Source organism: Xiphophorus couchianus, chromosome 5 (assembly GCF_001444195.1).
Source record: "Xiphophorus couchianus chromosome 5, X_couchianus-1.0, whole genome shotgun sequence".
NCBI lineage: Eukaryota > Metazoa > Chordata > Actinopteri > Cyprinodontiformes > Poeciliidae > Xiphophorus > Xiphophorus couchianus.
Window position 1 is genome coordinate 38439127 of NC_040232.1, and position 19997 is coordinate 38459123.

The 19997-nt window shown below is 39.3% G+C and overlaps 2 protein-coding genes across 5 annotated transcripts in view; both read left to right on the plus strand.

Moving 5' to 3' along the window:
- sorbs2a (sorbin and SH3 domain containing 2a) overlaps window positions 1-4326 on the plus strand; it is a 59873-nt gene extending 55547 nt beyond the window's left edge. For all 4 annotated transcript variants that reach the window (XM_028016643.1, XM_028016644.1, XM_028016645.1 and 1 more), the window contains one exon: window positions 712-4326. In XM_028016643.1, coding sequence (XP_027872444.1) covers window positions 712-773 — 62 coding nt within the window. In that variant the 3' untranslated portion in view covers window positions 774-4326. The remainder of the gene's footprint in view (window positions 1-711) is intronic.
- Window positions 4327-6091: 1765 nt separating this feature from the next.
- Window positions 6092-18264, plus strand: LOC114144135 (PDZ and LIM domain protein 3). The gene is made up of 7 exons (XM_028016647.1): window positions 6092-6278; window positions 12417-12568; window positions 13501-13585; window positions 13656-13843; window positions 16009-16136; window positions 16939-17050; window positions 17875-18264. The coding sequence occupies exons 1-7, from the start codon at window positions 6186-6188 to the stop codon at window positions 18062-18064; spliced, it is 948 nt and encodes a 315-aa protein (XP_027872448.1). The 5' UTR covers window positions 6092-6185; the 3' UTR covers window positions 18065-18264.
- Window positions 18265-19997: the final 1733 nt, after the last annotated feature.

Sequence of the window (19997 nt, forward strand, 5' to 3'; positions counted from 1 at the left end):
TGTTCTACTCCTAACTGCACTGACTGAACAAATAAAAGTTGTAACACCTTTGTAACATGTTTGACCATGTTACAAAGATATTGGTTTATTTAAATGAGCTGTACTGGTGCAAAGTTACATAAATTAGTAATTCAGTACATTCATGAAAAAAAGAAGCATGTTTAAGTCAGTTCAGCACTGTTTCTCTGAATTGGAAACCTCAGATATTGGTCTGAGGATCGGAAGTAAAAAATGTGCATCCCTGAGAACTCGAGTAAAAATGAATCAAAATTTGTTTAACAAAATATTTAAGGTCATGCACACTTATACAACTAAGATATTTTTTTAAATTATAATTATATAGAATTTTTAATCAATTATGCAAAATATTTGTGGCACTGAATGTGGGGAAAGACTTCCAGTACCATTCTCTACTTACAAAAGAAAGTGATGGGTGGGGTTAACACAGTGGAGTTGCTATATATCACCTCTGTGATGCCTTTGAACACCGAGTTCCTTTAGTTGCTTCTTTTTGATCAACTGTTTGCTCCGTGTCAGAAATCCTCCCTGCTTCTCCAAACGGATGCTGCTGCTTCTGACGTTCCCCACTTATGCTTAACTGATAGAAAAATGTCACATGAGGAGATATTTTAGTGTATGATGTGCCTGCTGCTCCTGCTGCAGCCACCGGTTTCCATCTGAACACCTCCTTTTATTGCTTTCTTTATAAAGGGACGTCTCGAAGGAGCAAGCTCTTCGGAACCTTCCCGGGAAACTACGTGAAGCTGCTATAATGATGATTCCAGACTCCACTGTAGCTCCGCCCCCTTCTGTGACACGTTCATGGCCGTCAGCAGCACAGCCCCGCCACAGGATGTCAGCAGAGACCTGAGGCTGCAGCACACTTTGCAGACAGAATCTTAGCTTCAACTAGCCATCTTTAATGAAAGACTTCTACAAGATAATGCTGTTTTTTTAATCTTCTCTTTTTACCCTTATTTTTCTATTATGGACACTCGAAATTTGTGCTCCTTTAATGGTTGACGACGGGAGGAAGGATATCAAAGGGCCGCAGCAACACTTTCCTTTCTATTTGAGCTGTTTTAAGGGCAGTCAGAGCACCAGGATCAGTTACTGAAATGTTCAACACTTCAGCAGTTTATTTCAGTGTTCACTTACAGGAATCCCTGAGAAAATGAAGTGCAGAAAGTGTTAAGAAAGCAGTATTGTGTTAGACTCGTATTTTGGGGATTTTAACAAACATTTCACATTTACTATAGGCTGTGCAAATACAATACTATCAGGTGTGTAGGGGTTTAGTTTATCGCCAAGGCTCCCAGCAGAAATCATAAAACATTTTCAAGTTGTTGGTTTTTGTTTTGAACATTTTCCACTTTAGCGTTGATGCACTTTAACTTTATCTCCACACAAGCTTGTGTGCTTCCTTTCATTTCCCCCCTTCAGATTTATGACAGCGGTTCCTCAGACTGCAGCACTTCAGGAGGCAGTCGTCTGGAAAATGTTGGCAGGAAGGTTGTTCACCTTTCTAGGCATTTATTAGAAGACGAACTGTTGATCAAATGGTGTCAAGAGATGATGAACGTGATATTGTTTTCTTTTTTTGTAGAAGACATTTTGTAACACCAGATGTTTAAAGCATGGTTCTTTCATTGTCAAGGACCATTGTGCAGTTGGATTGTTAATGCTTGATGGAATATAATGAATTATCACATTTCTAATATGGATTTTATTTGAAGATGCAGGATGAGATCACGTATGTGTTGCTGTCAGAGTGAGTAGTAGTATCACTGTTCATGTGTGCATATTGTATGGAATATTTGCTATTTTCCATCTTAGCTAAGCTGTCACGCGAAGTGAACGCCACTTGTTTGTTTTTGTCGTTTTTTTTATTCCTCATTTATCATTTCACAACAGATGGACAGTGACAACAAAACCCATTGTTAAAGCACCTTAAGATATGTTATTCATCTTCGTCCTTCACGTCACTCCTTCCCATTCACTTCGCCAGCAGGTGTGAGAACACTTTGTGTTTGTTTGTTGTGTTTTTTGTAAGCCTTTTGTATGAGAGCTGCACTCCAGCCAGCATCCACATGCTTTATAAACTCAGCTGTTTTTCACCCACCATCACATTTGGTTCCTTCTCTTTTTTTCTCATTTTTTTGTCTTTCATCTGTAGGTGTGATGCGTATGGTTCGTTCGATTTGTACTCAGAAGTCAGAATTTCCCTAAAGTCGAAGTCGGAAAAATTGAATAGATCGTCTACTGTGGTCAAAATTCTCATGGTTTTCAAGTCAGGTTTATAAAACATAGTCAGAGTTGTAGGAATAAAAAGTTTACTTGCAATAAACTGCCTCATGAAAGGCAGTTTGTGCCTCATTGAAGGGGTTCAAGAATTTTTAAAATTTGCATAAATCTGGAAACAAAACTATGTATATTAAATATGGAAAAATATTTTGTTTTCCAGATTTTGTTCCTTATTCCAGCATCTGAACGATATAAGAATTTCTAAATCATTAAGGGCTGGTGACATTGACTTAATGGTGGACAATGTCCTTTATCTTTGATTCCCAACATCACAGCCTAGTTTTTAGACTGACTTGTTCATCTGTTTGGTATATGAATTAGTGATTGAACCCATAGATTAATACACACACAATCAAAGAAGACAAAAGCAGGCTGATTGCTATTTTTAGTTCAGAGACAGTTTTGGTTGTAGATCAGCGATTTGAAGTGGATCTGTGGCTCTAAATTGGATTGGTTTTAGATTAGAAGTCCTGCATTAAACCAGAAGCACCAAAGTACTGTAAAATCTTTGTCATGAATGAATGTAGTTATTCATTATGAATACATATTCATAATATATATTGTCTGTGACAGAGCGCTTGCTGTCACAGACATTGGAAACCATGACAACATGATTTGGTGACTGTATTTTAAGCTGTAGTTATCATCTTAAATTAGTAATCAATAGTTCTTCCAGCTACAAACAGTGATAGAACACACAGCTGAACCTTAATTCAGAGATTTTTAAAAAGCTCCCAATAAGTCTGAATCCAGTTCAAAAGGATGAAACAGCCAATTGGTTGTAACTAGTTCAGCCTTTTTGTTGTCAGCAGACAATGTAAGGCTTCTTGAATAAACTGCAAGCATACCTGGCTTATCTTAGACAATACAGTTTAATGTTTATGTTGTTCAAACATGTCACTGACACTAAGAATGTCTAGCTTTTGGTGTTCATTCAGCTGTAACAACTGCAAGACTTTTATTCCTGCAACCTGTTGGCAGTTAGCTATATTGCATGATGTCTGACTGATCAGCAATCCAGGGTGAACAAACTCAAAATGAGTCAACACACACGATTGGCATTTGTTAGCCTGTTCCTTTAATGTCTGCAAGAAAACCATTAGCTTGTGTTGCTAGTAGCTAGCACCATAAGAATAAGCAAAGAACTGTTTTTTGACAAGAATGTGTTCGACTCCATCGTTCACAGACCTGACTTCTGAGGCAAATCAAATTCAGTTTTAAACAGATGTATTTAAATAGAGTCAAGGAGGTTTTGATCAAGTTCCTGTAGGTTACGCTAAGGTGGGGATTGCTGCCTTATTTATGACTCACTACTTTAATAGCCATGTACATGTAAACCTCTTTTGTGATGCAAAAAATAATTTATGCGTATGTAGTGTAGAAAACGTAGAAATATGATAGCGTGCTGAGAAGATACAGTCTTCAGTGTTTAGGCCTCCTGTTTACCTTTGATAAGAGCAGAACAAATTTCTGCTCCAAACACATTAATTTCTGGTGTTTTCAGATGTAATAAAACAATAAATTGTATATGATGCTTAATTTAAGTATTTCTACAATATTGTAGCACATCTGGCTAATCATTTGAGCTGTATTACTGATAAAGTCCAGATGATGGATGACACCATTTTCACCCGTTAGCTTGATAGATCAGCTTTATTGCTGAGTGAAAAGAAAGCAGAGTATTTAATGGGTACTGATTTATAAAAGCTGACCATTATAGACACAAACATGATCTGATAAACATTTGCTCAATTTAATACAGTTTTGCATATCTAAAGGTTGTGTTTACCAGTAGACTAAAGAGGAAGCTTTTTTGGTAAGCAAGTTTTAAAAGCCTAGTGCCGTTGCTAGGTGATGTGTTACATTTTTATGGTGGAAATTACCTTTGTTTTGTTACTTGGCATCAAAAAGCTGGTGTTATCCTCACACAGTAGCTGGCTGTATCTTGGTCTATTAGACATGGAGATTAAGCTGGCTGGTGATATTTAACCCCGAATGAATAAAACGACATTTTTCAAGGCCTAATTTGAGTTTAATTGAATTATTTTCAGGTAAAAACGTTCAGTAACACAAAAGCATTGATCTGATCTCTTTACAGTCATTTTTCATCTGTGCACATTCTTTAAAGAGGCGATGCTATCTATTTTCAAAGAACGATTAGGTAACTATGTTACCTTCAGTTGTTAGAAATATTTATCAAATATGACCTAAAAAAATTTGACTGCATTTAACGCCTTGAAATTGGGCCTCTGTCTCCCGCTCTGTCCGACACGCCCCCTTCAGTACGTCATGACAACAACCTATATCCATTAGCCTTTCTTATGAGTGTTTTACTGAAAAGCAGTGCAGAAGAGCAGTTCCACCAGGTGTTTTTCTAGTTTCTGCTACCTCTAGTCTGGAGGAGCTGAGTGGGGGCGCTGCAGGGAGGGCTGGACTGTGAGGCGGCAGCTTGGCTGGTGAGACCAAGCTTTTGTTTCCCCCACTCCCTAATGGTTGCCATTGGAGATTAAAGGATTTCTCAAATTAGCATGAAAGAATCAAATCAACTCTCCAGATATGTTTTTGGTGAGGTATTAAGTTTATAACACAATGTAAAGCTCAAAAAAGTTGATTTTACATAATACCTGTTTACCTTCCTGACTAATGTCTCAGGTGTTGCTTCTATTTCCACATCATTTTATTCCCGAATAAAATTCCGTGAATCCATTTCATGAATTACACCAGTCCCTCCAATGTAAAACACCAATGTAAAAAAATTCCACCCCTGTAGTTCACAGTTAGGATGTTATCAGGCTTGTGAGCGTTACTCATTTTCCTCCAAATATAACAACGGTCTTTATGACCCAACAATAATATTTTAGTTTTGTCTGTTGGACACAGAAACTGTCCCATTATTTCACTGAACATGATTGCTGGACGTTCTCATCCTGTTCATATTGGTGTGTAAACATTAATATCCATGTGTATTCCCTGTAGAATGTAAATTCTTATATTAACTCTGACATTCAGCGTTTCCAAATCCAGAACTTTCCTGAGGTGGATTGTTGTTTGTTTACAGGAAAACTTTATGCACAAAAGCATTAGGGATTTCATTAATGATAAAAACATAAACAAATTCATGTAGGATGGTTCTAGAATGGGTTATTGAATACTGCAGGAGGCATTTTTTGAAAAGTTGAGTCAACATAAAAAAACATAATCTGATAACAGAAAAAAAAAAGAAATGAAAACAACTGTTAGTGAAAAACCCACATAAAAGTGATTTGTTATTAACGACGCAGGCTGAGAGGCTTCAGTCCCATCCAGATCCAAAGTGAGTGGAATGTTCCTGAGAGCCCTCCAGGACCTCAGAGAGCTTCGCCTTCAGAACCAAATAAGGACTGGAGCAGCTGGAGCCTTCAGAGCAGCAGCAGGCCTGCCAGACCTCCAGCATCTGTGGATGTAAACGCTGGCAGCCGGCGGCTTCTGATCGAGGCTGGGATACGTCTGCACTGTGTTTACAAGTCGCCCTGAAGGGGAAGAGACTCGGTTCAGAACCATAAATAATCAGACAACTGTCTTTAGTGAGGTAAAACTGTCTTTAGTGAGGTAAAACTGTCTTTAGTGAGGTAAAACTCTGACTTCTGTTGGGAGTGAAGAGGCTGCAAAAACAAAAGGAGAATTAAAAGTTCGTAGGCGAGCCTGACTTGTTGCAGACTAAGACTGTGTTCCTAAAATCTGACCGGTGACCTCACTGTGGGGGTGGGCTCTGTCCACTCCCCTCCCTCTGAGTCTCCCCTCAGCATGGTTCATAATCTCCATCACTTTGAAACGTCTCCGCTCTGGAAGCGTGACTGCAGCAGCGTGCTGTTGCCCCAACAGCTGGCAGATTTTAAAGGGCCATGCCACTCAACGTTGTCCTGGATGGACCCCCTCCCTGGGGGTTTCGGCTGACAGGAGGAAAGGACTTCAACCAGCCGCTGACCATCTCCAGGGTGAGTGATGGGATGTGATCAGAACGTTCATGTTAGGAGGTAAACATCAGATGGTTTGTGATCGGAGAAGTTGTCCATCTAGACCTGTGTTTCCTCCACCTAAGGAGGGGCAGGTGGTGGGGCGGGGTGGGGGTCGTCCCAGAGGGATCTCAGGTTGGTTTACTGTCAGCATTCTCTTTCTGGGACGATTCATTCCAGAAACATTCCTGAGTGGCTTGCAGCTTGCACCTGTGCCACAGTGGCTGCATGTGGTTTAGATACAAATAGCAGCCGACGTCACCGCCTGGCCCGACCGCATGTCAGGGTCTCTTTAAAAGTGTGGAAGATATTTGTGGAAATAAACTCTGATCTTTAGAAACAATGACAGCCTGATGGAAAACAGGAAAATGTGGAGTTCTCAACATGCAGCGTTCCTGGTCATGCTGGCAACTGAGGAAGGGCAGAAATTTTAAGGTTTGTAGTTAGATGGAGTGATAGCAAAGTGTTTTGTTATGTTAGTTATACCAACACTATTGAGCAGCTTACCATCATATTAGATGGAAATTCACTGACAAATTAGAAAATAATTCTTCTTTACGGAAAACTGTAACTTTGAAAAAGATTTCCACTGTTTTGCTTCTTTAAGGTTTCAACTCATCAAATACGAGAAATAAAACCAGAGTAAATGAGGATAAAGCTGTTTTTAAGTTGTGTAACTATTTATTAATTAAAAAAAACAATCCTGTGTTAAAAAATAATTGCCCTCTAACACCTGTTAACTGCTGATGGTGTGTGTGGCGGTGGCAGCTGCCATCACGCATCCGCAGCAACGGGACACGAGTCGTTTACATCACTGCGGAGGAACGTTGACTCTTCAGATCCATTCAGTCACATCAGAGGGTTTTCAAGCATCCATGGCTGTCATAAAGTCCTGATGGAATTATCTCAACTGCATTGAAATCCAGACTTTGACTAGACCCATCCAAGAGAGGTGGACTTCCTGGTGTTCTTGAGGTTTGCTCAAGGTTACAAAGAAATGTTTAGGTTTTCTCCTTTAGGATTTATTTGGTGGACAACAGAATTTGTGGTCCTATCAAATACAGTAGCTGAGCTTCCATTAAAAATGCACACAAGAGCACAAGACTGTTGATTTTGCAACTTCAGTGTTTCCATTAAATAAGAAACGTAATTAAAGACACGTGTTGATAAGTTTGTTCACCCAATAAGTCTTTGAAAAACATTCTCCTCTTACTTCCTGTTGTCTTTTCATGTGCTTTGTGTGATGCGACAAAAGTGTTTCAGTTTAGAGAAATGAACTAATTTGGATGCAGCTGAAAAACCGCCTCATCATGGCGCAAAACTTTTTAGTGAAAAACTTTGCCACATTTCCATTAAGCACATTTATTTTTGTAATTCCAATTTGCTCAAATGTACGGTCACTGGAAACACAGCTAGTGAGTCATGCAGGTCCTGAAGCAGCAGAGCAGCCCAGACCATCACACTGCCACCACCGTGTTTGAATGTCTCTGTGATCTTTTCACTGAAATGCTGTTAATTTTACAACAGATGTAACAAGGTGCAGACCTTCTGACAAGTTCCAAAACCATTTGAGAAAACGCCAAGAAATGCTTCATCTTCTAGAGCGATACCAAAGGAAAAACCTTGAGCCTGGTTACCAGACAATCTTCACCGGCATACTTAACCTTTTTCCACATCTGCGGACCACACAGGCAAACTGTCTGAATCAGAACGGCACCGTCTCCTCCTGTGTTTGGATTCATTTGCGAGGCTAATTCCCCAGAGCTACGGAGGCTAACATAAGAGATGAGTAATCCCAGGCTCTGTCGGGGTGAGTGTTCTTCTATATTTATGGAAAGACCTCAGGAACTAAATAAAAGTGTAGTTCTATGGCTGGCTGGACCCGGTGACCTCACACCTGTTGTGTCAGTGGACACTCAGAGCTCTGTGATGAGAGAGGAATGAGAGGTTAAGAAATGACAGAGGAGAGAGGAAAGCACGGAGGTCAGACGACACTTTAGAACTGAAACATCTCATAGAATCTGAAAGCGGCTGATTTAGAGTCGTGAAGCGAAGGAATTCTTCCTGCAGCAAACTGTCCAGCTTCAGTCAAACACGACTGAATGCAGCGTCTCCCCTCGCTGCCATGTTTGGTCAGGAACATCCTGCTCTGAGGGCCTCTCAGTTGCGGGTAGAAAGTAAACACAAGACGATAAGGATCTTTTTTCCCCCCAGCTAACTGCAACATCAGAACACACACACACACACGCGCCCACACACAGATCACATTCACTACAAACGCTGGATAGCTTTTTCCAACTATGAGACACGGTGAGGATAAGAGGGTCGACAGTGGATGGATACAGGAACATTTGAAATGTGTCTCAGAGAAAAAGTTGCTGGGAGTTCTGGAAAGCTCTATTAGTAATAATGGAGTTATTATTTGTAAAACAGCACTTTTAACTTTACCGCATGAACTCGAACTACTCTACTTTCAAAACCCATAAATGTAAAAGGTAAAGAAAAAAATTACAACTATTTAAATGTAAATGAACATTGATATTAATCCTGTGCTTGTGTGTGTGTTGGGGGTGTTTGGAGTTGTGAATGAACAGCCAAGCAGTGTGTATCTATAGTCTGGATTCACATCCAGTATTTTAGCAATGTTTAAAAAAAAACCTCAGGATGTTATAACTCACTCCATCCCTGTAACACACACATACACACACACCCTCGCAAACACGCACACGCACAAACACGCCGCAGTGTAGATCTGATGATGTCATGATCAGCCTTCCTCTCATTGAATACAATCTGTAAAGCACATGATCTTTTTCATTGTTAGTTTTCTAATGCATTTCTTGTTCATTTATGTTTCTTTTCTAACTTTATAATAGTAAAAACCTAAATCTGGACGGCTGGACCCAGAAAATCGAGGGAAAAAGTTATTACCACAACATGAAAACATGCCAGCTTTTATTAAAAAAGATGTTTCACAGGACTAAGTTGTAAAAATCATATCTGAACAGAAATAAAGTTTGCAGGTAATAAATCAGTGGAGATCTGACAGCAGACCTTCAACAGATCCTCTCTGCACTTTCATCCACGGTTATTTATAGTCAGATGACCAAGTCTTAGTTGAACGTAGCTCAACTTGCTACGTCCAGTAACACATTACGACAGAGAGCGGGGTCATGCTCCGGGTCGTATCCGTGGGAACGCTTGGCTGAGATCTTCTTTGATGCTGCTCTGGAAATAGTTTCTCATCTTCATCACTTCCTGGTTATCAGATTCCATATTCCATCTGTGTGCTGTCACAGCGAATGCTTTTGTTGTTGCCGTGACGAGTTCCTCTGGTTCCTCACGTGAAATCCCAGCAGGGCAGTGGAGTTCAGAAACGGGGCCGCTCCCTCTGCAGCATCCCGGTGAGACGCCTCTGCTTTGCTGACTGAACTGAAATGCAGATTGAGGTCATGAATAAATTGTCTTTGCTGTTATTCGTCTGAATAGTTGGGCTTTGTGGTGGAGTCTGGTTTTTGTATTTTAGAGACATATTTAGGCCAGGTGAAACTCGGAGAGAGAAAACCGTTCTCCCAGAAGGGAAAAGCCTCAGCCATCAACAACAGGGAAAAGTGATGATATAAAACTGATGAAGAACAGACAAAAGATCTCCTCCATCTTGAAGGAATTTAGAAAGAACAATATATATGAAGAACAATATAATCAGGAGGTTGGACATACAAACTGCTCAGAAGAACAGATCTGTGCTGCTGCAATATGGAGACAAAATCAGCCCAGTTCTCACTGTGAGCACAAGTTAGAATATACTATTAACCTAAAATGAATGTTTTTGAACAGCGTATGTGAAAAAAAACAAACAAAGTAAACATGTGCAGGAAGCAAAATAACAATATTCCTGCATCAAAAACAAAATCACAATAGCTGACAGACATCAGGAACACGGGCGCCGCTGAGATCAGAACCCAACATGGACCGGAAGGTTCTGATGTGTTCTGAAAGCGTTTGAGATTATGAGGCAAGACAATGATCATCATTTTCACTTCAAAAACTGAAAGGCGTTTTCATTTCACTTCCTCTCTACATCGTCCTGTTTACAGCAGGCAGGCATCAGATTTCAGCCCATAAAGTTTTAGTTAGGTTTTCTGTGACAGATCAAAACACGGCAGTAAAGAAAAGATGAATTTGAAGGAAAATTTCGATATGAATGTTTCTGAACTTCAATTCAAAAGGTTTTGCCACTGATTGGATCCTGATTGGATCCTTTCTTCCTTTTCCTTCTCCAAGCGCCAAAACGTTTTATCAAAAAACAGTTGGTTTTTTTTTGTGTGTTTAAACTGGTGTCTTTCTGTCAAGCAAATAAATTTTTATAAATGTCAAATTGCATAATTACATGTTGTGTTCATTGTTAGTTTAATGCATCAAACACTAACTTTTTTCACATGTTTGCTGTGTATCCAGAAACTGCTGTTGCCAATAAAGACCAGATTTGCAGGAAGCTCAACTGACTGTTATCGATTGGTCTTCCTGAGCCGTGGATCCTGTGAGCTCCTCCAGAGTTACCAACAGGCCTCTGAGCTCGTTCTCTGACCGATCTTTGTTGTGGACTGCCTAAGCTAATAACGTTCTTTGGGGGATGGGGAGATTGAGAGGGTGTGTAAAACATTAAAACCTCTGACACGAATAAGACTCAAAACAAAAAGAAATTCTGAATTTACTCCCAGCAACTCCTTCTGCTTTCCTCAATCAGACTTAAAACGGTCAGAGGTCACGGTCTTCTCATGACCCCTCCAACTCGTGACAGTCGCCACTTTTCTGAATGTCGTGGATTCTGTGTTTTGATTTGCAGTTGAAGCTTCAAATAGACTAGATTAATTGTTGTTGTTGGGTTTTATTGATATTGGTTGAAATGGATAAACTAAATAATCAGAAGATGAAGATTAGATTTAAAAGTTCTACTTCCTCAGAATACAGACTGCTGATATAATAATATACAGTTTTTAAGGCTTTTAAGATAAAAAGCAGTTTTGCTTCTCCTGGATGTTAGTTCACTAAAATCACTGACTTAATAATTTACACAAAATAACTATATTTATTGTTAGATCTGCATTTCCTGAGTCACTTGAATGATTTGTTCTGCAGAATAGTTTGAAAGAAATGATTATTTATAAACTGTTAATTCTGTTGATCTAACCAGCAAAGAGCCAGGATTCATCTTCATAAGATCAGAGTTTAGTTTAGAACAGCAAAATGTTTTCTGACTCATTTATATTCCGTTTTAACACCGACAGGTAGATGTACATAAAGTCACGTTTAACATACAATATCTACTCTGACTTTCTGTGTCTCTAATACATTAGAAAATCTGAAATAAAGTTCAGAAATGAGGCAAATTTTCATGAAATCTGCATTTGTCAAGTATTGTAAAGCATGATAAGGTTATGTAGCTTTTAAAAAAATGAAACCCTACACCCAGAATATCTGCTCTATATGCTGATATGATCCTTGATTATTTTATTTTGATTGTCGGATTCTTATAAATAATAGAAATAAATAAATAAGCCAAACCAAACACACACACACACATACTCGGGGTGTAGGGGTGTGTGTACACTCATACGGTGTGTTCTCCCCCCTTAGACTTAAAGTAATATTTGAATAAACATGTTTCTTCTGACTAGAAGCAATATTAACTTTTCTGAACCCTGACTTCCATCTTCTACAGGGAGCTAAAGGTTAGCATGATGGTAATGAGGTAATCACTAAAGAGCCAAACTAACGTACAAAACGTTGTTCCACGATTATAAGAAGGGTTTGTTCTGTAATGTTATAAATAATTTTTCAACTGACTATTTTGAAGAGTTATAACCTTTGACCTGACACATTTGATGTAAAACATTAACAACAGCAGATTTCTTGTCCAAATGGAAACTTCTTTTACATTGTTATTGAATCTGATTTCCTATCAGAAACAATCTTCCTGGTTGAATTAATTCATTTAAATCAAATTCTGACAGGATCACCAATGATAAAGCTATAACCATACATCTGCACTATGCAATGAATGAAAAACAAGGTGAAATATAAATTCTACCTGTTTTTCTTCTTCTTCTTCACATCCAGATCACTCCTGGCAGTAAAGCTTCCGGGGCCAAGTTATGTGCTGGGGACATCATCCTGGCCATCGAGGGGGCCCCGGCTGCAGACATGCTGCACTGTGAGGCCCAGAGCAAGATCAAGGAGTGTTTCAACCAGCTCTGCCTTACTGTGGAGAGGTGAGGGTCATGAGCACACACACACACACACACACACACACACACACACACACACACGAGTGTATATGCTGAAACTCTCTAAGTTAAATTTTATGTAATAGATTTATCAGCTGTTGCTGCAGCAAAAGTTCCATGTTCCATAAGGATTTATTTATAGTTTGTGGTAATGTCTTCTGCAATTCTTAATTAGAGTGTAAAAATGTTCAGTTGCCAATAGAATATGTTCAAACTGTGTTTTAAAGGTTCAAAGACGCTGGGCTCTGACAGTTTATTAAAACTCGTCAAAAACATGCCTGGGGAGTTGCTTCGATTCTTTCATGCATGTTTGAGAAATCTTTTAATCTCCATGGCAACCATTCAGCTGTGCAAAACCCCTGGGTAGACCAAGCTCCGCCTTTGAGACACAGCTCCTCCCCCTTCCTCCCCCACTCAGTGCCTTCAGCCTAGTTTGTATAGTGACCGCAAACATCTGCTACTATAGGAGCTACTTCTCACATCAACACAGGTAAAAATGTTGTTAAAGGGTTAATGGAGGAGCCATGTTGTGATGACTTCCTGAAGGCGGAGTTTGAGAAAGAGCAGGAGTTCTTAAGGAGACAGAGGCCCAATTTCAAGGTGTTAAATTACAAAGTCGTTGCCCTGCGACAGAGTGACTACCTGTCCAGGTTGAACCCCGCCTCTCGTCCGAAACGTTCACTGGAGATAGGCACCAGGGACCCCACTAGGGACAAGGGTGTTAGAAAATGGATGAATGGAAATTACAAAGTAAAATTTATTTTAAGTCATATTAGATATATAATGTATTTTGTATAACAATGGAACGTAGCATAGTTACTTAATTATACTACAAAATGGAATATGTGCCTGGAAAACAGACAATACTGCCTTTTCAAAACGTGTGTACTCTAAGGAGATCTGTGTGTAATTACCAGGAACGAATCAATGCTGTGGTCCCCGCGGGTGGTAGAGGATGGAAGAGCTCATCCGTTTAAACTCAACCTGGAATCAGAACAGCAGGTGTGTGAGTAATATTATCTCAGTGCAACAAAAGGAAAAGTCCGGCTTCAAACTGTTTTCCTTCCTGCAGGAATACAAGCCAATTGGAACTGCTCACAACCGGAAAGCTCAGCCATTTGTGGCAGCAGCAAACATTGACGACAAGCGGCAGGTGGTCAGCACGTCCTACAACACTCCCATCGGCCTGTACTCCTCCGGCAACATCCAGGACGCCATGCAGGGCCAGGTCCGAGGCCTGGTGCTTCCCAAGCCTGAGAGGTGCTCACAAATCATTTTCAACAGCCACTGAAGACAGTAAACAAAAAAAAAACAAAACAAAAAAAATAAATAATAATAATAATAATAATAATAATAAAAAGTTGGAGTAGTTCCACCAAAAATCCCAGAAAAACTCACAAAAAGTGGAAAATTTTCAACTTTTGAAACTCAGAAATTTCCATTTATTTTCTATAAAAAGACTTTTTGGCAGAAATTTCTTTTTTTTTTTTTTTTCCTTTATAAAGGCCTTAGGATGCTGTCGTATGAAACTGATGAGTCGAATAAAATTCCTCATTACTTACTTCATTCATTTTCCACAGACTAAACGCTACATTTAATTATTGATTTAGGTCAACATGTTATTTAATTAATCAACAACAAAATAAAGTTTCATAACAATAAAGGTGGTGCCCACAGTTTAAGATGTTGTGGCAGGATTATAACGTGCCGAGTGGGAGTCTGACCCTCTCATCTCAATCTGTCTCAGGTTAGAAGTGAAGCATCTGCATGATGCTCTTCTCATCCAGGATCACTTAAAAACACTCTTCATTCTTGGGTGTTTCTAGCTCCACATTCCTGGTCATTATTCTTTTGGTTGACCCTTGACCTGCCACCGAGGCTGAGCTTTCTGACTCCAGGATATCGTGGTAGTCTTTGGACGTCAGTCTGCCTTGAACAGATCCAAGTTTTTCCATCCCAGACGCAGTAAAGCAGAACCAAAACAAAAACTTCAAACCAAAACAAAAACTTGTCCTCTCTTCTGCAGAGTTGAAAAAAATCTCCTTGTGGAAACATGGAGCTGACGTGAGAGACCAAAATGCTGTGGTTTTGTCTCATCAGCTTATAGGACCTTGTTCCAGGAACTTTGGAGTGTGTCATTGTACATTTTGTTAAATTCCAGTTGTTTTTTTTCTGTCAGTAGCAGGTCTGGGTCTTATGGCTGAAGATGTTTGAAGGCGGTACGTTAAAAAAGAGACAAACCTTCACCGTGGAGTTAGCTGCAACTGAATCCTCTTTGCTTTCTCATCCTAGGATCTTAGCTTCATGATACTCTAAAAATAAATTATATTAACATATTATCACATTATATTTTTAATTGCATGTCTGAGGTTATCAAAACTGTTTGAAACTCAACTTGTAAGATTTTGGAAACGGCGTTGCTGTTGAAAAGAATCCAGAGTTCATTCCTTCTGTTTCAGACCTCAAAGTCTAGTGCTGAGTTCAGTCTCTATCACCCTTTAAAACTCTACATTTTAGAGTTTTAAAAGAGAAGAGCTTTTGCTCTCTGATTTTAATAGTAATTAATAAGCAAATAAATGAGCCAGTGTAGAGTCAAAATAGCTCATTTGTAAAGATGTAGACATATCTGCAGGCTGAGTTCCAGTTTAGACTTTATCTTTAGAAACTCATAAAATGAATTCTTTGAAGTTAAGCCACAGGTTATTTAAAGCTGCGTATAGCTGAGAGTTATTGTCTTTTGTTTCAGCGTTAAAACTTCTCTGCTTTGGTGCCACCTAGAGGACAAACTTTGCATTCCCATAACTTGAATAAAACAAAGAAAGAAAAATACTTTTTAAACCCAGTTTATAGTTTGTTGTTTTGTTTCATAATCCATCCATCCATCCATCCCTCCCTCCCCCCTTCTCTCTCTCTCTCTCTCTTTCTCTCTCTCTCTCTCTCTCTCTCTCTCTCTAGGACTAAGTCTGGTTAGTTGTATCAAACATGATGGATCATAATCCTCTCTTATAATGATGTTCCCCTCTGTTGATACTGTTGTCATTCAAATGCACTATATTTGTCCTCTATTATTACTCACATTGTAATACAGATTGTATCTGGTCATTTAGAATGTAACTGTGAGAATGTAACTGCAAATAGTAAGGAGTAGTTTAACATTTTCATATGTCAACTTCACATGGATAGCAGTGCATTCCTTTTTTACTAGCTTATTAGAGGAATTGATCAGAAAGAAAAACAATTAGAGATGTAATATAATATTTGAAATTTGCTCTGTCACATACAGAAAGTCAAATATTTATTAACTGACTAAATAATGTTCTATGTGTCCAGTTCAACACATCCTCCGTATTTGATTGAAGACTTTATATTGGTGCCTAAATCTCTGTCCCTGAATGTCTCTGAATGTCCCTGAATGTCCTGCTCAGTCCCAGGACTCTGACCAACATCGAGGAATCTGATGTGTACCGGATGCTGCAGAGGGACCAGGACGACCCCCCGGAGCCTCGGCAGTCCGGATCATTTAAAGCTCTGCAGGAGTTCATTGACAGCGATGGTGAGACGAGGCATTTCCTTCAAACATCAGCAACATTTCTTTTTCATTTGGAAGCTTTACTGCCACTCATTGTGGCGTGCAATAGGTTTCCTCAATGTGTTTTATTCAATTTATTGTTTATTATTCACTAGTTTGCTTTACAAGATCAGAACCTGGATCAGCTTTATTCACCAACTTGGTGCACACAGACAAAGATTATGACTTCAGCTCCACTTCGCTCTCAATAGAAACATTTACATAGAAATATATACAAAAGGCAAAATAAGAAATCATTTTTGGTTTGAAGATAATCATGTGTAACCGCCACACCACCATGCTGTCAGGCACCACAGCTGGGAGGAAGTAGACTGAGTCGTATTATAAACACTGTGTGAGCTTTCTAATATGCTAGACCTATTTTTGACTTTTGATCATTTTGTTGGATGTCTGTGGAAACCAATGTACATGTGATAAGCAGCTTCATTAACAAGTTTTGGGAGGAGTAGGTCCACCCAGTGCAGCCGAACAATCCGTCACCAAGACACACTCTAATGTGTTCCCCTTATTAATCAAGTGCTTTGCTCTTAACGTTGGATATTTTGTCAATACAAAAGCACTTCCCTGCACGTTTCCTTGGTTGCACAGAAAAATACAGTCCTGGTTGAACTTAAGTATGAAAATCCTTCAAGCCCCAAAGGAGGCATCAAATGGGATTGAAGGCATCGAGAGTCCCGCAGTGTGTGCTTTAAGTGTTTTGTTTTAATTCACGTGATCGGATCACGAGAGCTTGTTTTATTGAGAGGATTCTGTGTCATGCGTCCAGGCACTCGACCCATTGTGACTCGCACAGTGAAAGCCCCCACGACTAAACCTGCTGCGCCTTCAGGAAACCTGCAGAAGCTGCCTGTCTGCGACAAGTGTGGGAATGGCATTGTGTGAGTACAAAGAGAGCAGATCATCTGTGGTTCTCATTAAGATCCGACTGACGACAACACGAGCAAAAGGAATCGGCTGAATGTAAACCCGGCTGGGATAGAGATGAGCTTACACACACTTTTAATGGGGTTATTGCTATGCTTTGAGGAATTGTTTTAAATTTACCACGTATTTGATGAACAAAGTCAAGTTTATTGTCAAAATCTGCTACTTGTTCAGGACGTACATAGAAAGACCCATGGAGAAATAAGTATCTAAATAAACATGAACATTAAACATTAACAATGAAAAATACGATATGGACGTTCTACCAGTTTCTGTAGCGAGGAATCAGGAATGTATTTCGAGGGAAATCTGCCCATATTTGTGCACATCCAGGTCCTTTACAGCCAGGACAAACTCCTTGGGATCTTTGGTTTACATGGCACTTTTACTGCAAGTTGTCTGGAAAAAATACCATCTGCTGAAAGCTGAGTTGATTGTTGGCACATGAAATGAAAAACAAAATGATGACTGGGGGTGGGATGATTTCCTTCACTTCTGGCTTTCTGAAAAATTTGCTACAAATTATTCTTTTCTTTCTTTATTGGGTGCCTCATCTATCTCAGTTCATCTGAATATTTTAAACAAATAAAATAATAAAAATATTTTCATTTCTTTGACTACTTAAGTGCATCGTGATTTGTATTCTCTTATTGCTAAGTAAATGTAATTAATTAATTAGTCAGTTGGAGGGCTTAAAAGTGCAGGCATCAAAATTCTAACTTCTGTGAAGCTATTATATATTTTCATAACCTCCTCTTCTCTGTGTTTGATGCTGCAGTGGGACAGTGGTTAAAGCCAGAGACAAGTGTCGCCACCCTGGCTGCTTTGTGTGTGCTGACTGTGACGTCAACCTGAAACAGAAGGGCTATTTCTTCGTTGAGAGCCAGCTGTACTGTGAGATTCACGCTCGAGCCAGAATGAGACCACCAGAGGGCCACGATCTGGTCACCACATTTCCCTCTTCCTAGATCCCTGCCCTCACAAACGTCTCCTCTCAGGTCCTGCATCGGTTTCAGTTTTCTTCTGCCCTTTGTTTACGTTTGTGCAAAAATAACCGGAACTGTGTGAAGCCTTTTGATCAGTAAATCAGATTTTGCAGCTGACAACCGAACACTGTGTGGTGGTCATCACTGTAAATCCCACTATAAACCCTTTTTCCAATCTTCTGGTAAAGAGTTTTGTGTGTTCTGTAAAGGGAATCTGTGTCTCAAGGCGTCCATGTTGACACGTTTAGAGACAAAGCAAAGAATAATGCAATACAGCCAGGCTTTAAAGCTGCCAAACTAGCCAGTAAACTAAAAAAGCAACAAAAAAACATTTAAATTTATATTTAAAGTGATTGTATGTAATTTACAAATGTTCATGCTGTAAACCAAGATGAAAAGACTAACACAAAAGTAGGAAATAAATCCAAAGACACAGAGAACAAACACAATAAATTAAGGAACTAAATGCAAAAATGAACTGTAACACTTTATCTGAAGGGGTGTGCATAAGTCTGACATGACACGATCATAAACATGACATAACACCTGTTATGAACATGAAAGAATCTTCATGAACGTATATGACTATTGTCATTAAGTGTTATTTGGTAAATAATGACACTTTAAATGCAAAGTTGACACTTTTAATGAACTTTTATTCATGTTTTAATGTAACTTTGTTTTAAAATGTCATTTACCAAATACTGCAAATTCGACACTTTTTATGCAACTTAAAGTGTCATCATTTACGGAATGACACATCATACCAGTCATAACCATTCATAAATACTCCTTCATGTTTGTAACAAGTGTTATGTCAAAATACCATGTCAGCCTTGTGCACACCCCTACAAATAAAGTGTTACCAAATAAGCTAATATAGAAAGACTTATCGAGCATAAATGAACAAGGAAATGATCAAAACAAAATTTCATTAATTTTTCTGCTACTTTTGTTCTCAGTTTTCAGAATTTCACATTGTGGAATTCCATTATGGGCTTCGTGAATAAAATGTTCATTATAGATCTAATGTAAAAAAAAATCTCAAATTTATAGAGATTAATTTCTTTCACAATGCAGAAAGCCCTGAAATACACACTGATATTTCTAAACTGTGTTTCTTCATCCTTTCCACACTCATAGCAGTTGCAGAAGGTCTTCACGGTCTCTGAAAAATGATCTAAAACTATTCAGGGGTCAAGTTCTCACCATGCCTTTGCAACATGACCCCTTAATTAAACCAGCTGTGGTGAAGCAGGGATGAGTCTGCAACATGGGGAGCGTTGACCCTGATGGAACAGGTTCACAGAACTCTCCTACAGGATAAATCACCTCCTCCTCATACCTGTGAGGTCTCAAAATGTTTTCTCGGCCCACAGGTGAAGTCTGTTGTTGTTGCTGATTGGATTCCCCTTATTAATTGATTCAACCCAAGTGTTCTTGCTGCCCACACAACCCAAAACTCATTGAGCAGAAGGGAAAACAATGGAGTGTGTCCTCATCCCTGAACCTTTCATTTCCTTAATGAAACAACAAACTGACTTTGCATGTATCTTAAAGGGACATGCTTGACTGAGAGAGACGTAGTGACTCCTAAATGAACGGTCCTTAATGAAGCAAATATGACGCCAACATGGACAGTGTGTGTGTGCTTAAAGAGAAAGCCTCACCTGCTTGAAAATCAACACTGTCAATTTAAATTTGCAACTAATCGCATGGAGAAGCCAAACATTGTCTAACGCCACATTTTATGGAGGGATGAGAGAAAGTTTGATGTATTTGGCCACAATCACATGCTATAGGATGAACCATTTAGCTTTCAAAGCTAAGCGCATTGCACCAGCTGTAAAGCACGATGGTGGCAGCTTCATGCTGAGGGGCTCTTCCAGAACATTGCGCGAAGAAGAGGGACGAC